Source organism: Gordionus sp. m RMFG-2023, chromosome 3 (assembly GCF_954871325.1).
Source record: "Gordionus sp. m RMFG-2023 chromosome 3, tfGorSpeb1-WG-v2, whole genome shotgun sequence".
NCBI classification, from domain to species: Eukaryota; Metazoa; Nematomorpha; class Gordioida; order Chordodea; family Parachordodidae; genus Gordionus; species Gordionus sp. m RMFG-2023.
The window spans coordinates 26,285,028-26,303,114 of NC_088777.1; the positions used below are offsets into that span (position 1 = coordinate 26,285,028).

The 18,087-nt window shown below is 30.0% G+C and overlaps 1 protein-coding gene across 11 annotated transcripts in view; it reads right to left on the reverse strand.

Annotated features, from left to right (window-relative positions):
* Positions 1 to 18,087, reverse strand: part of LOC135925905 (syntaxin-8-like) — an 87,937-nt gene that overhangs the window by 18,497 nt on the left and 51,353 nt on the right. For 10 of the 11 annotated variants that reach the window (XR_010571754.1, XR_010571756.1, XR_010571755.1 and 7 more), the window contains exon 5: positions 12,352 to 12,515. Coding sequence is in view for 8 of the 11 variants with exons in the window: in XM_065461471.1 (XP_065317543.1) it covers positions 12,352 to 12,515 (164 nt within the window). In the remaining 3 variants the exon portion in view is untranslated. The remainder of the gene's footprint in view (positions 1 to 12,351; positions 12,516 to 18,087) is intronic. The other variant, XM_065461469.1, reaches the window with a different exon arrangement.

Here is an 18,087-nt window from a genome sequence, read left to right on the forward strand (position 1 = left end):
TGATTGGTACGAATATGTAATTAGAAAAATCAACGCTGTATAATGATCTTAAATTTTGCGCTCTGTTCAAAGCGTCCTTGTTAAAATTGGAAGAGGAGTTCGTGTCTAGAGAAGAAAAATCCCATATTATAAACTTTCCTTGTGATCATGAAATACGTATGGTTCCATCAGGACGCCTCATCGGAAAAGAGATCAGAAGGCTCCAAGAGGGAGGAAAACCAGCTGACCTAAGTGCAAAGTATATGATTTGATTGTACCTCGAGTGCCGGGTTTGCCGACCGGGATTACGCTTTCAGTGTAAAGGATGCAGCGCCATATTGTCATCATTAGTATGACATTTTTTGCTTTTATATGGTAATGGGAAAGGAATTTTGAGCTTGTTACATAAAGCATAGCTGAGCTCGTGATTGTCCAATTCAAGTTTAAGATTGCTAGATAAAATAACATCTAAAAATTCATATCCCCGATCCTTGATAAGTTCAATGAATGTGGATCTAGCCAAGGTGAAAGACTCGAAATAAGGTAATCAACGGAGTTTTTCACAAGTGGTAGATCCCAATCCTTCTGTTTAGCAGAAATCGGAAATAGGGTTGTGGTTGTAGGATTTTGCCCAATCCGTCCTAGCTGTATTCAAAAAGGATCGTGGACTGACAGATGTTGGTCAATTAATCTATGTGCCTTAAGGTGGCTAACAATGAATGCACATATTGAATTCGACAGTGGAGATCTTATACCAAGACCGCCATATTTGGAAGGAAGTGTGTCTTAATGCCAAGCTATTTCTGTAAACATGATGTTTAAGCAATCACTATGACTCTTATTCTGGTTTCGAGAACTGCCCACTGCAGAAAATTTAAAACTTAATAAAAGTATTAAATGATTATGAAATCAAAACATCACAAATATAAACTATAACAACTGACAATGGGGCAAATCTCATTAAGATGGTAAAATTATTTAGAAGGATAGTGATGATGACAATCAAATGTCTGAAAATGATGACGAAGAACAAATACAAAATATATATAATTTGAATGTTTCTACTAGTTTCACAAATGTACCTAATGATTTAACAATCAATCTTAATGATTTTCAATATAATATTATAAATATAAGATGTGCTTCTCATACCTTACATGGTAGATCATGCAGTAAAAATTGCTCAGTTTCTAATATTATTATTAAAACTCGTACTGCATGCAAGAAACTAAGGACAAGATCGATATCAATCATAATAAAAAATTAAACTTAAAAAGACCCATATTGGATTGTTAGCTATCAACCTATGACATGCTAGAGAGATTGAATGAATTAAAAGATATATGTGAGGAATTATCAGTTCATAAGTGAACTTTATTTTACAGCTTTGGAATGGGAAGCAATTATAGGGTTGATAAATATCCTAAAACCAATTAAAGTAGCTACCAAGAACTTACAGCTTAGGCAGCTAACTTTAGGGAATTTTTATGGCTAAAAGCTAAATTAGAAATTTCAATTTTTACTTCACCCTTTGCTGGTTCAATAATAGATGCTATGAATTTTAGAGAGAATTCATATTCATATTTTCATTTGTGTCTTTCATTTTTGTTTATTGGACAAGTATCCTTAGCACCCGACTGTCCAAGCCTGTCAGTGACTGGGGTGTGACCTCTAAGCCCCGAAATTCATCTTACCATATGTCTTTACACATCAGTCATCGAAGAAAAGTCCGAAAATTTTTACGTTCCTTACCAGGATCGAACCTGCGACCTTCTGTTTCCAAGCCTACATCATAACCAACTAGGCCACCCCGGCGATTTATTTTTCTATCTATTCATAAAATATAATAAGATTTTTATAATGATATTTTTAATTTTTATTATATAGATATCAAGTGCTTCTGACTGAAGAAGGGCTAGAGAGCATATTATTAAAATATGGCATAGCATAGAATTAAACTTTGTTATAAGAGCGAAGGATTCTAGTGAAGGTGAATCAACGCCGGTTAATGTATTTTCATCTGAAGGATTTAGTAGAAAGTTTTCTTTAAAAAAACAGATGGTAACAAACAAAATCTGTTACAAAAATCGGAGAATATTAGAAATATTTTAGATAATTTTTCTAAGGAACCTAGGTTAAATAAAAATATGAATATTTTAGACTATTAGAGAAATCAGAGTAATAGATACCCAGAATTATGTAAATTGTCTGATATCATACTGGCAGTGCCGGCTGCCCAAATTAATGTGGAAAGATGTTTTTCAACAATTAAATATATACTATCTCCTTATAGAAGTAATTTGAGTGAGACGAATCTTGAAAATATATTAATTGTGGGGCTAAAAAATTTTAAGCGAATAAAGTTAAATATTGTTTATATTAAAATTAATCATTGATATTTATTTGGTATATTTATAAATTAAATATTATTTTAATATGCAATAAATAAAAATGAAGGTTTTGTGTTTTTTATATATTTTAATGATGAAATAAAAAAATATATTCTTCCCTCTACCTAATTCGAATGTAGGTTTGAATATAAAAGTGTTCAAACCGGTTTTTAGAAGTTCAAAACGACCGATATTTTTATTTTTACGAACCTGAACCTTGAACCGTTATTTTTATCCGAACCTGAACCGATATTCGTTTCGTATGGATCCCTGATCCCACCTTATTTTCTTAAGTTTTAGATGTTTGATTAAGTTTTTAATTAATTTTTTTTATCTTTATATATTAAATTTATTTCCTTAAAATGTTTACTTTGTTAACCATCAAAAATTTGTTAAAATACTAATATTGTAAAGGAGGTAAATGATATAAAAGGAATTTTAGGTAATATACATATATAAGGAATTAAATAATGTAAATATTAATATATGTAAAATATGTGATCGTAAAACAATTGTTTTTATGATAAAGATAAATTTGTAGCCATCAATTGTCTTAGCCAATGACTATATGATAGTAATAATCATACAGCGGTTGATAGGCCATTATATAATTATTTTTATTAATATAAATTTTACAATTTGCGTGTTAACCTAACAGGAGCATATGGTGATAATAAAAGTAATACAATAGGTAGTATTAAATAAATCATATACTAAAGTTCTGATACCGAAAATTAAAATTATTTCTGGTGCGAAAAAGAATAATGAAAATGATTATCGTTTTAATTCCAAAAATAATGGGAGCATAAGTAAAATTTGTCACAAATTTGGAAATATTCTAAAATATTCGTGACAATTATTCAAAGAATACTAATTATAACAAAAAGGAAATTGTTCATATTAATCTAGATACGGTTAAAAATTTAGACATAAATAAGCCTTGCATATATAAGAAGATTTCGCAAAAATTATCAGGTTTAATGATAAAGAAATTGTTTCACAAGGAACACTTATCATGGATATGATATATGTTAAAGCTCTTAAAATTTTAAAGTAGAGTATTTCTTAAGAAATAAAACTGAAAATAATTTCAAATAATGCCAATTTGAATATAAAACACAAAGTACCCAGTAAAAATAATATCTTTATAAAAGATAAATCTATGAGTAATGTGAATATTTCACAGTTTTAAATAAGCGAAAATCGGTGATAACCATAACGCATGGAAGAAATTAAGGGAATGGGTAATCTATAATATAAGATGCACAATGACCCAAAATAAATTAATGATAAATCTATAGATTCCTTGAATTTCGAAAAATATTAAATTAAAGGGAGGTCGTATTAAAATTATGACATATATTTGCTAAAATTTATAGAGCCACCTCAAGTGGTTGGGCAAGAAGCCATCAGCAAGACTATAAAAATATCCGGGGATATTTGGTAAATATTAATTTAAAGGAAAAATTTTTGGAATATATATTCAAAATAATAATTTCAAATCATTGAAATTACTTAATTTTTTCTAATTTATTCATGTAATAATGATCTTTAACAGGAATTCATGATAATTCATCATATTTTTTAGAATATAAATCATAATGTATTTTATAATTGAGACTTTCCTCAATAACTCCTTTGAAGAATATTTTTGCCTGTAATGTGTAAGACTCTTGGAATGGTGTTTTAACATTATTAACATATTAGAGAGAAAGAAAAGGATGTCATAATGCTAATAATGCTATCAACTTTCCACCATAATGAAAATGTTGATAAAAATGATAAAGCAAGCCTAAAATGATAACATTTTATGACTAAAGGTATGTTAGATATGATGTGTTGAATGATAAAAAATGATATAATTTTAAGAAGGTCTTACACACTTCTAACATAATATCAATCAATTCACATAATATAGCAAACAAAAAATATCCACTAAAAGGAGTAATTTCATATGTAAAATTATTAATGAAACTTATAAAGCCATATTTAGAATACAACAAAAATTATCAGATTGTCCTGACTTTTGAAGGAATCTATTTACAATATATTAGAAAAAGTTCAAAATAGAAATCTTATCTACTCAAGAGGAAGAACGAAATATTTTTGTCAAATATAGGGAAAAAAATTATGTTTGGAGCATATTAATGCTAAGTGATAAGTCAAAATTAACATATTTCAATGTCATATATTTTTTTATGTTTGAATTTATTAGTGTAAATCTTATTTTATATTGAAATAATGAATTATAATATATTTTAAAAATAATTATTTAATCAAATTTAATTTTATGTCATCTTTATTTAAATTATGAGCAAGTTAACGCAGTTATTTTCTTTAATGTTTTTGCCCTTTTGGGCGAAACATTAGAAATATAACCGGACATTTCGGCCTTTATGGCTTCCATGTCCCAAGGCCTTTATTATCAATCAAAAATTTTTCGATATAAATTTAATAGAAAATAACAATGAAGTAATATCGTAATAATAATAGGTATTTATGTAAATAAATATTGAAAGGATGAATCGTTCTAGATATTAGTTATTTTCGGATAAATTTTTGATTGGTTGTAGGCTAAGTTATGCCAAGTCGTGGGGTTCTATAGACAGTTCGTCCCATTGGTAAGAAACCGTTGATTGGCTATTGGCTGGTATCGAGATATTAACGAAGGGGTATCCGGTGCTGATTGCTCTCCGAATAAAGATTCTTCGTCTTGTTGTAGAATTATCGCTGCTTCTAGAACCGGCCCCTCGAAGAGGTCCAGTTGTTCTCTGGCGGCCATCCAGGTCCTAGAAGGAAGGTCTGCCGGATTGTCCTCAGGAGGAATCCATTGGATGTTTTGGGACACAGCAGTGAAGTTGGCTAGTCCTAGTTTAAACAGGGTTTGGATTAGCACAATTTCTAAGGATGGAGATCTTGATCCACCTTTTTTGTATGTGTAGTAGGCTACTGATGAATCAGTGAAGATCATCGGATGTTCGTTGTTTCTATGTATGGCCATGATTGCCCCGATGCCGACTGCTAGAATTTCTTTGACATTTATGTGCTGGATGGCATGTGTCGGGACATTGAATAACAGACAAGCCTCGCTGTATGCTACTGATAGGTTATCGACTTCCCAAAAGTTTATACAAATATGTGAGTTTGAGGCGTCCACGTATACCGGGGAGTTGGCATAATAATGTAGCGACAGGGGGGAGGCTAGTGCATTGGCTTTTTTAAAGGCTAGGTAAGTGTCGACTATAGCAGCTAAGTGTCCCTCGTTCATAGTTATGTAATAGGGTGAGAACAAGCGGGACATGCCAGTGATGGTGTATGCATAATGGTTTACCACTCCTAGTACCCTAGCTGCTAATTCTTGTCCTACCTGGAGATGTTGGTATGAGTGCTGTCTGAATACATCTAAGCATTTCTTGAGCCTCCGTCTCGTGTTCGTGTCTGCTGAGACCGTTTTCTCTGTGAGATTGATAGGAACACCGAGGTAAGTTATGGTCGGGGTAGGGTCGAGAACCGATTTCTCGGGGGCAATTTGTAGTCCCCATCCTTCCAGGGTACAGCGAAGGGACTTGGTCGACCATTTGACATCGTTTTCATTGTCACCATATATGAGGATGTCATCTAAATAAACGTTGTAATTCGCCTTCTTGACTGTTTTGGCACAGGCATCTAGTATGACGGACTGAAGGCAGTAAGGGCTAAAAGAGGCTCCCATGGGGAGGACTCGATATCCATAATTAACGTTATTGAATTTAAAACCAAAGAAACTTCTCACTTGTGTAGACAGAGGAATGGAGAAGAATGCGGAACGGATATCTATTTTGCAGGCAAAAGCTGCTTGGTCAAGCTTTGCGGACATCAGTGGGATCGATTTGAATCTGAAAGGGTAGTGTAGGAAGTTTTTCGACACTTCAGAGAAATCACTGATGACGCGTGGGGATCCGTTGCTCTTTGGGATCAGTTCCAATGAATAGCGAGGGCTAGGACTCGAATGCGCTTCGTCATAATCTTTAGCATCCTGATATCCGATTCGGGTGAGAGGATTTCGATTACTTCAGCGATGTGTTTGATCTCGTGTCTGTCGAGATCGTTTGTATTACATTTCGGTTCCAGGAGATCCTGTTGGAGGCCCGCCCAAACTTTGGTTAATCTTTCGTGGGCCTCGGCGGAAGTGAGCGGTGGTTCCAACGGTGGTGGTGGTGGCGCGATGGGTGGCCGGGAGGTTGAGGTTTCCCTATTCCTCGGGGTGGATGTGTGACGTGGTGATGGTGTCCTGTCCCGATTCCGGTCCTGTCTATCAACGCGAGTAGATAGGAGCGCCATTTGCTCTGATATTGCCTGCATGGCAGAGATTATTGCCATAGAACTGGGGTCTGCAGGCGGAACGTCAACAGAGTTATTCGGTGTGAGTTCGAAGATAGTGCCGTCTAACGCTGGCCCGTAGCTTGAAATGCTACATCCACAGACAGCTTCTCGCCGCCAATGTCATTGAACAGACCGATGAAGATCAAATATATTCTCCCCTGTTCATCATCCCAAAGAGCAACGGATCCCCACGCGTCATCAGTGATTTCTCTGAAGTGTCGAAAAACTTCCTACACTACCCTTTCAGACTCAAATCGATCCCACTGATGTCCGCAAAGCTTGACCAAGCAGCTTTTGCCTGCAAAATAGATATCCGTTCCGCATTCTTCTCCATTCCTCTGTCTACACAAGTGAGAAGTTTCTTTGGTTTTAAATTCAATAACGTTAATTATGGATATCGAGTCCTCCCCATGGGAGCCTCTTTTAGCCCTTACTGCCTTCAGTCCGTCATACTAGATGCCTGTGCCAAAACAGTCAAGAAGGCGAATTACAACGTTTATTTAGATGACATCCTCATATATGGTGACAATGAAAACGATGTCAAATGGTCGACCAAGTCCCTTCGCTGTACCCTGGAAGGATGGGGACTACAAATTGCCCCCGAGAAATCGGTTCTCGACCCTACCCCGACCATAACTTACCTCGGTGTTCCTATCAATCTCACAGAGAAAACGGTCTCAGCAGACACGAACACGAGACGGAGGCTCAAGAAATGCTTAGATGTATTCAGACAGCACTCATACCAACATCTCCAGGTAGGACAAGAATTAGCAGCTAGGGTACTAGGAGTGGTAAACCATTATGCATACACCATCACTGGCATGTCCCGCTTGTTCTCACCCTATTACATAACTATGAACGAGGGACACTTAGCTGCTATAGTCGACACTTACCTAGCCTTTAAAAAAGCCAATGCACTAGCCTCCCCCCTGTCGCTACATTATTATGCCAACTCCCCAGTATACGTGGACGCCTCAAACTCACATATTTGTATAAACTTTTGGGAAGTCGATAACCTATCAGTAGCATACAGCGAGGCTTGTCTGTTATTCAATGTCCCGACACATGCCATCCAGCACATAAATGTCAAAGAAATTCTAGCAGTCGGCATCGGGGCAATCATGGCCATACATAGAAACAACGAACATCCGATGATCTTCACTGATTCATCAGTAGCCTACTACACATACAAAAAAGGTGGATCAAGATCTCCATCCTTAGAAATTGTGCTAATCCAAACCCTGTTTAAACTAGGACTAGCCAACTTCACTGCTGTGTCCCAAAACATCCAATGGATTCCTCCTGAGGACAATCCGGCAGACCTTCCTTCTAGGACCTGGATGGCCGCCAGAGAACAACTGGACCTCTTCGAGGGGCCGGTTCTAGAAGCAGCGATAATTCTACAACAAGACGAAGAATCTTTATTCGGAGAGCAATCAGCACCGGATACCCCTTCGTTAATATCTCGATACCAGCCAATAGCCAATCAACGGTTTCTTACCAATGGGACGAACTGTCTATTGAACCCCACGACTTGGCATAACTTAGCCTACAACCAATCAAAAATTTATCCGAAAATAACTAATATCTAGAACGATTCATCCTTTCAATATTTATTTACATAAATACCTATTATTATTACGATATTACTTCATTGTTATTTTCTATTAAATTTATATCGAAAAATTTTTGATTGATAATAAAGGCCTTGGGACATGGAAGCCATAAAGGCCGAAATGTCCGGTTATATTTCTAATGTTTCGCCCAAAAGGGCAAAAACATTAAAGAAAATAACTGCGAGAGGAAAAAATTGTGATAAATTTCATTATATTTTTTAATCTAGCTCCAATTTATGTAACTTTATTTAAAAATTAAACATGAAAACTATATTAAGATTACTTTAAAATAATAAAATATTTACCTTGACATTAAAATAATTTAGGATAGATATGGAATAAAAATATTTTACGATAAAATTAAAAAAAGGAAGGAAATACAACACGTGATTAAATAAGATAATAGGATAGGCCATGCATATGATGCAAAAATTACATCGTTATATGCAAATAGCGCAAAATTGACAGTGCTATAACTTTGGCAAAAATAAATATTTTTTAATCTAGTTTTTATTTATATAAATATTGGAAATAAATAAGTTATTATCCACTTCTAACCAAAAAAAATTTGAAGATGTCGAGTAGAGCACTCCAATTCTAGACCGACGATATATTGAAAGCATGAATCGGACCGTTCCTTTAAAAAAAGAACAACAATAATAATAATAAAACCGTGCGAATCATAAACTTAACAACCCACTGCCTGGACTTGATGATGGTCAATCAAGCCGTGGTGTATATACAATGATGTCAATCAAGCTAATGATCGAACGAAAATGATTGTTCAACAGTAAGCCAGGAAACAACAAAAGAGATGACATCTAATGATACATTATTAACATATTAATTGTTGTTAAATATAAAGTATTATACACTCTGTTCCATAATTATGGGACATTTTTTGCAAATTTAAAGAGGCTGGACCTGTTTAAGGTGGGCATGTTATATTTAATTGATTAAATAACAAATATATATATCAGAGACCTGCAGAGGTACCATTTGCACGGCCCGGCCCGGTTTTAAATTTTTTAGGCCCGGCCCGGATATTTTTTAAAAAAATTTTTTACGGCCCGACCAGGCTCAGATTTAAAAATTTAAAACCCGGCCCAGATATTTTTTAAAAAAAATTTTTACGGCCTGGCCCGGATTTAAAAATTGAATCGGAATTTTTTAAAATTATATTCGACCTGGTATATACAAAAATTCATCTATGAGGTATTTTACCATATTTTTCAGCGAGTATTATCGCTTATTATTTAAAAAATACATGTAAAAAGCTAATATTTTGAGAATATTATATTGAATTTATAAAAATTATAAAACTGTTATTTATAAAAATGGATATTTTGAGCATATACTATATTTTATATTGCATTTATAAAAATAAAACTAATATTCATATAAATGGTAATAATATTTTGAGCATATACTATATTTTTTATTGCATTTAAAAAAAATAAAACTAATATTTAATTTTTAAAAATGGGAAATATTTTGAGAATATAATATATTGTATTTAATTTACTATTTAATTTATAAAATAAAAATAAATCGCTATTTAAAAAAATGCATGTATAATAAATAGTATTTTGAAAATATAATCTAATTGCACAATATTAATATAATTTATTTTATAATATAAATTTTAAACAAAAGAAGATAATTGTATTATATAATATTGTAAAAAAAAATAATGAAAAATGTTGGATTAAAAACTTTCATGACTCAAGGTAAATATAATAAATGCAATAAATATTTGACAGTTTGCAAAGTAAAAAACCAGCATGATTGACGAAACCCCATACTCAAGAAAGATATTAAAAATTCACAAATTATCATGAAGAAAGAGAAGCATATCTACCTTTTCAGGTTGAAGATTACTTCTTCTTTCTTCAAGAATTCAAGTAGTGGAAAAATTCCGCTCACAGCTTGCACTTGAAGCAGGAATTGCCAATTTTGCTAAAATTGGAAATTCGCTTTGATGAGCCGCCCACCACTCTAACAAATTATCCATCTTAAATGTTTCATCTATTTTTTTATTTATGTAATTATAATATTCATCATCGGGTAACATATTACCAGAATTACCATCGCCCCATTTGTCATAAAACGATTCAGTTTGTTTAACAACAGTCGTAATTTGACTGGTCGATGGTATTTCATTTACTTCCTGAGCCTCTTGTAATTTAATATAATCTTTTATATAGTTTTCCATCATCTTGCGATCTGTCCCTGACTATATACGTAATTGCTTGAATTTGTGACAGAGAAAAAGAGAAATAAAATGATACTTGTGTAAAACAAATTTTTCAATTAAAAAATGCTTTATATTAAGTAAAATCAATTTTATTTCTCCCTTTTCGCTTTGAAAGGTATTACAAACTTCAAGAAGTGATATTCCTTTATTTAATTGTTTTGGTAAAATATATTCTAAAAATTTAGATATGAATTATAAAAAAATATATTAATAATACTTGAATATTGGGGCTTATTTAAGATATTCCTTTATTTGATTGTTTTGGTAAAATATGTTGTAAAAATTTAGATATGAATTATAAAAAAATATATTAATACTTTGAATAAATTTGCAGGAAATTAATAATTAGATCGATCTGTGGGTGTTAGGTAGTGTTAACCATCACCCAATATTATATTAATCATAACTATAATATAATATAATCTTATAACCATTAACTCATAATGTAAAAAATTTTATAAAAAATATTAAGGCCCAGCCCGGCCCGGGTTTAACAATCTTAGGCCCGGCCCGGATATGTTTAAAAAAATTTTTAGGCCCGGCCCGGGTATATTTAAAAAATTTAAAATACGGCCCGGCCCGGTCCGGGCCGGGCCGGGTTTAGGGCCGGGCCTGCAGGTCTGATATATATTTATAAATAAATAATAGAACCTGTCGTTGACCATGTTTTTTATTTAATTATGTAAAAGAAATAAATAAGGTGGCAACTAAGAAAAAGTTGGTAATTTTTTTACATATTCACAATCATTATAAAATTTGTAATCCGAATTAATGAAGAGTTATTAAATATTAATGAATGGTCATTAATGGATATAATTAACAATTGTGAAACATCGCCATTCATTAATTATTATTTTGATAACGAGATTGATAAATTATGAAATATATTATATGAAAATAAAATGTATTGGACTTAAGAAAATTTGTAAAGCAAAGTGATATAACAAAGATGGTAATTCCAAAATAATAAAATAAGGTAAAACCATATATCGAATTTAATAATATAAATAAACTTAGAGTCAATATTACACTTTGTTAATAATAAAAAAAATTTCTATTTTAGAATCTTATGACCAAATTTTAAAAAACATGTCTGACCGACAGGCCGAAAATTAAATATTTTTAAGCCAGCCCGGTCAGGCTGGAAAAAGGAAAAAATTTACAATATTTCCGTTTTACAAATTTCCCATTCAAAGAAAGAATAAGTCTGATTAAAAAGACACTTTCTGGTCAAAAAAGGAAAAGTTAAAAGAAAATTAAGGAAGAAAATTTAAAAAACCGAAAAAAAATAAAAATGACACTTAAGGATTATTAAAATTAGAGATTCATCGATTCTTTGGTATCGATCAAAAAATGAATAGAATATAAACTAGAAAAATAAAGTTTTACAAGAAATGTTTATGAATTATAAATATTTACGAATAATTTCTATATTTATGAATAAATACAAATTATGATAATACAAATAGTTGTGAATATTTTGATCTAATAATAAAGATAGAAGTTCGTATTCGTAAAATAAGAATTGAATCAAAGGGGAATAATTCGTTTTCTTCGCACAAGCAAAGGCTATTTAATCCTTATTAATTTTTTAATATTATACTTTTATGGGACATTCTAAAATATTATCTCCGTGGGTATTTTGTTTTCAGGACATTTAATCCGTGGAGTCCACGGATCTGTCCTAGCATATCAAATAAATAAATAATAAATAACCAGAAAAGAATATTAATTATGGTAAAAAGACCTGCATGTAATTTGCCTTTATTGATTAGCCTTTTGCGATCACTATCAATTATGTCAATGTATTCTTCATCATCTTCATTTATATCCCAATCTTCTAAAAAGGTAAAATCATTTGCTGGCTCATTTGATTTTGGGAAATGTTGCTTATGGAAGCTTAATAAATCACTTTTTATATAAATATTTGAAATTGTATAAATTAGTAATATAATATTCATAGACCTGTTCGCTGATGAAATTATAGTGGCCGGGAGTTGTTTTGAATGGACATATTGACATAATTTTTTATAATATAAATTTCTAATTAAATTTTTTATGAAATGGTGATAAAATTATTATTTAAAAATCAAATGTTCACTTATACAGATAAACTGGCATATTTTATATTTTTATGAATTTTAATTAATAAAAATATTATTCTCCTAAGGTTGATTACAGTGAATTGAATTCAACGTCAGTCCAGCAATAGAAACAACCCTACCACTAGGTGGATTAGTTGATGGAGCCCAAATAATTTTTTTATATCTGGCTGATGACGTTTCCGTAAATGGCATTTTTCCAAATCATTCAAAGTGAAAGAATTTGTTTTTGTTGTGGAATGTTTATTTGCTCACTTAGATCTTGTATTTGATATCATAGCTCTAATATTAATATTATATACAATATTTTCAGTCGTCATGTAATTTGGTTCTATCACATTTTGATATAATAATGTTTCATTTTTGAAATCGAGGGTCTAATAAAAAAGAACCCCAATTACAATTAAATGGTTTTATATTTCACTCCTAAAATTATTCCAAATTCAAGACAAACATTTTTTGATATTTTTTTAATTTTGAAAGAAAGATCAATAGCTACTTTCTATTTAAAACATTATTATTTTGGAATAACTAATTTGAAAAAGGTATAAAGATAAGTGAGATCCAGATCCCGCCTTTTGTGGTGGTCAAAGCGCAGGTCTAGACCTTTAATAAGCAATAAAATAAAATAATAGACTGCCGGTGGCTCCAAGAAATTTGCTCTTCCTAACAAAAATTTCCTGAAGGTACAATAAGAAAATATATGGGGAAATTATATTACAACTTCCATATACTGCGAGCTTAGTTTCTATCAATTTATCTAAAATTTAGAGATATTATAAAAAGATATAACTGTCATTTAGGAAATTATTATTGAATTAAATAACAGCAAAAATTTGTATAAAAAATTTTTTTTTTGAAAATCACACAATTTTCACTAGAATTTATGCTGAACAAGACGACCTTCATTGTGAATGGCGGTAGCAATCTTTATGCCAATTGATCAGTTTTTTTATTTTAAAATTCTTCGAACAATACTACGAGATATTCCTATATGTCTTATTATTTTTCTATGCGATTCATTGGTTAATGGATGAGTAGATGGAAATAAAAAAATGATTCCATGATTATATTTTATTTAGTCCTACCTGGAAATAGTTTTGTATGAATTCTTGGGAATAATGTCCATTATTTCTTGTGTTTAAGAGCTCTTTGAACCGCTAGCAGATTTCAATTTTTTGAGAGGAATTTACGAATTAACGTTTTGGCACTTTTCTTTGGCCAGTTTTTATAACTAAAGATCTTTAAACCCTTCATGGGAAAAGGGATTTTTTTTAAGCAAAAAAAATAAATCTAGACAACGAAACGTTATTAGAGATTTTTTTTAAAATTAATAATTTCGTCAATGGGAAAAATAGAAAATTAGATATTATATTATAAACACTGCACTTTCTTCCCCTAATGTATTGAAATTATTAATTTCATTATTTGTTAAAGAAAATCATTTAATTTCTTCTCTTTCCATTACTTCACTTAGCCTTTTCATTCTTTTTTGAAATTTTATATTATTTTTTAAAATTTATATCATTTTAAATATATATCAATTTTAAATAAAATTACACATTTTATCATATTAGACAAAAAAATTCATATTTTTTTTATAAATAATTTCTTTTATTTTTGTGTAATAAAGGCGACTTCTTTATATATTTTTAAGTATGTATATAAAAGGAGGGGTTAGATAAACTACTGTTGCTAAATGGCTCGATTTCGCGGATTTCTATAAACGGTTAAGTCAAGATTTTCGTTATATATACCTGAGTAGAGATGTAAAGGTAGGGAAATTTCCCGGGAATATTACCCGGGAACATTCATATTTCCCCGGGAAATTTCCCGAATTTTCCCTTAATATAAATATATTATTTATTTGCAAAAATTATGATTTATATTTTATAAAATATAATATTTTATTTTTCAATAATTATGATTTATAATTTAATTTATAAATAATTTTTATTTTCCTCGTGAGTCTTTAAACTTATTTTTTTTATTAGTGCAATCATTGAGTGCAATTTTTCAAATCTATAATTTTAAAAGTACAAAAATAAAGGTAAAATGTTTCACATTATATTCTCATACATAATATTAATGTGATATATTATAGAATTATTAATAATTAATGATATATTTAGATTTGATATATAATAGTGCGCACAAATTGAGCGTTTGCAGTATGTTTGTTAATGTAACGCATCTTTGTTTAGATAGAAAGCAGTATGTTTTTTATTAAAGTTTTTTTTATAATTTCTTAAACAAAAAAGAGTTTATTTCTTACCTTAAGGTAAAATAAGGAAGTTTAATTATATTTGTTTATTTAGATTTCCAAAGAATTTATGATTCAATCAGGGTTTTCAAATGTTTTTGTGGCCTTGGATGCAAAACATATGTATATAAATGTTTCTTTGTTTATCCTACCTTAATTTATATATTTTAATAAAAATGTGAAATAAATTTTGAATAGTTTGCATATTTATATATTTTATATTTTTTTCAAGACACTAGATATAAAAATAAATACATTTAGAAATATTGCTAATCAAATTTCAAATTTATGATATAATTTGATTAAATCTATCTAATAATTGCTAAATAAATTTTGAATAGTTGCTTATTTATATATATTTTACAAAATAATTTTAATTACATTTTTCAATCTTTAATTATGAAAATGTACACCATAATAAGAGTATTAAATGTCTTATTTAATAAAATAATTTTAATTATATTTTTCAAAAATGGACTTAGAATATGGAATAATATAACTTTATTATAAATAAATAGAATTACAAAAAAAAACAAATCAATTTTAATAGATATAATTTCATTAAATAATGAGGTTTGATTTGCAGATATATCTATTGAATTTGGAGGCCACAATTCAATTTTCCATTAAAGTATAATACAATGGAGATACTTCATTTTTGAAAAAATATTTGTTTGATTTATATTTTATAGAGAAACATTCTATAATAATGTTAAATTTATAGATAAATATATATTTTACTGGCTCTCAAGGCACCCTTTCCAAAAGAGTCAATATATCCAACAATGCATTTAATTTTAACCCACTTGCCTTCCTTTGGTATAATTTCTTTAGGACTAAAACTATCCTCTATTGTTGGCTCCATGAATTTAATGTAATCATACCATCTGTATGAGAGTTTAGAGCCAGAAGCTCCTGAAACCTTGCACAATTATCTTGGTCTTTAAAGTTTTGCAACTTCTTCTTTATGCATCAGTTGTATCATGCAATGGAAATTCCATCCCCAACCTATTAAAAATATAATTTATCATTATTTATATATATTTACCTTAAACTACTGGTTAATAAACCATCTAATACTAATATAGAATTCTTATGGTCTGGACGCTGCTGGCTCCAGACCATTTGTTGAGTTTCCAGTAAGGTACAAAATTTTTTAGTAACCTTATCATCCCTTCTAAAATTATAATATGTATATCCTAAAATTATATAAATATAAATTCCAAAATTATATAAATAATCATTTCTAAAATTATATAAATATCAATTAATATATTCTAAATAATATAATATCAATTAATATATGAAATAAATTATACCTACAATTTGTATACATTTTTAAAAAAATCTAACCAGTTTGCTTTTTTATTAACGTTTGCCGTAAAAAAATCCAAGCTGCACTCTACCATATTAGCTTTTAAAACGGAGAGTTGCAACGCTCAATTTGTGCGCACTATAAGTATCATTATATGTTAATCATACTATATAACTGATATAATGATTTATGATGTTTAATATATTTTAATCATACTATATAACTGGTATAATGATTTATTGATGTTTAATTTAAATTAATATGATTGCAATATTTTATAGATGCCTCGGAAATCTTCCAATATCTGGAAACATTTTATTAAAGATAGAGCTAATAACAAGATAGGATATATATCAATATGCAAATATTGTCAATTAACATATAATTTCCCAAATTTAACAAAGATGTCTCAGCATATCAAAAAATGTCAAGTGTATATTAACAGTTTACAATTTAATGAAGTTGATCGTGATAATAATAATTCTACTGAAGAGGATGTTGTAGTATGTTTACCAGATTCCAGTAATCCTAATAAAATTATATCCCAAAAAAACATATATAAAACCATTCTAAATACTTTTAAAGAAAATACCAATAATTTTAATGCTGGCAAATCTAAAATTAAAAATTTTTTCGACACTATAACCGAACAAAATCAAACGCAACTTGACAGTGCTTTGGCATTGGCTATTTTTATGTCAAATTGCCCTTTTAATTTAGTTGAAAATAAATATTTCATCCATTTTTTTAAATTAATGCGTCCAGCCAAAATTCTTTCTAGACATGCAATTAGTAAAACATTACTAGATTTTGAATACATTAAAGTGAAAAATATTATTAACAATAAATTCAATAATTTAAAAGATTTTACTCTCATAAGCGATGGTTGGACAAATATTCGCGGAGAGTCCATTATTAATTTTATAATAATGACTCCAGAACCAATTTTTTTTAAATCCATTGACACAGGTTCCAGTGCTCACACTGGTGAATATATCGCATCTGAGTTGATCAAGGTAATAGAAGAAATTGGTTGTCAAAAATTTATCTCACTAGTAACTGATAATGCAAAGAATATGAAAAAGGCCTGGAGTCTTGTTAAGGCAAAATATAATTATATTGAATTCTTTGGATGTGCCGCACATGGGTTGAATCTGCTTATTAAAGATTTATGCCAAATACCTTTTAATGAAAAGATCATCAAAAAAACCAAGCAAATAATTAAATATATAAAATTACATGGTATTTTATTTGCAACTTTTAAAGAAAAACAAATATTGAAAGGATATAAATCTTCCTTAAAAATTCCAAGTCCGACAAGATGGGGAGGTTTTGTTATAATGTTGCAAAGTGTTGTGAAAAATAAGGAAGTTTTGCAAGAAATTGCAATTTCTAGTTTATTTACAAACAAACAAAGAAGGCTTATTATATTAGACAAAGAAGGATACTGGGATAAATTAGAGTCTCTACTGACCTTTTTGGAATTTATTTTTAAGAAAATTATATTTGTAGAATCGGATTCAGCGGTATTATCTGACGTTCCAGAAATATTTTGGGATATAAAAGATAAACTCAATTCATCAACTTTTATTTTTAATGAAAATGATTTGAAAAGTGTTAAAATGCATATTAAAAAACGAAAGAAATTTTGTTGCCGAGAATATCATTGCAAAAATCTTCTGGATCCTCGATATTATGGTGTGAAATTAACAGACCGTGAATTAACAGCAGCTTTAACTATAATAAATATTATTTCAGGCCAAATTAATTGCGATATTGGAAAAATTATGGGTAATTTAGCAG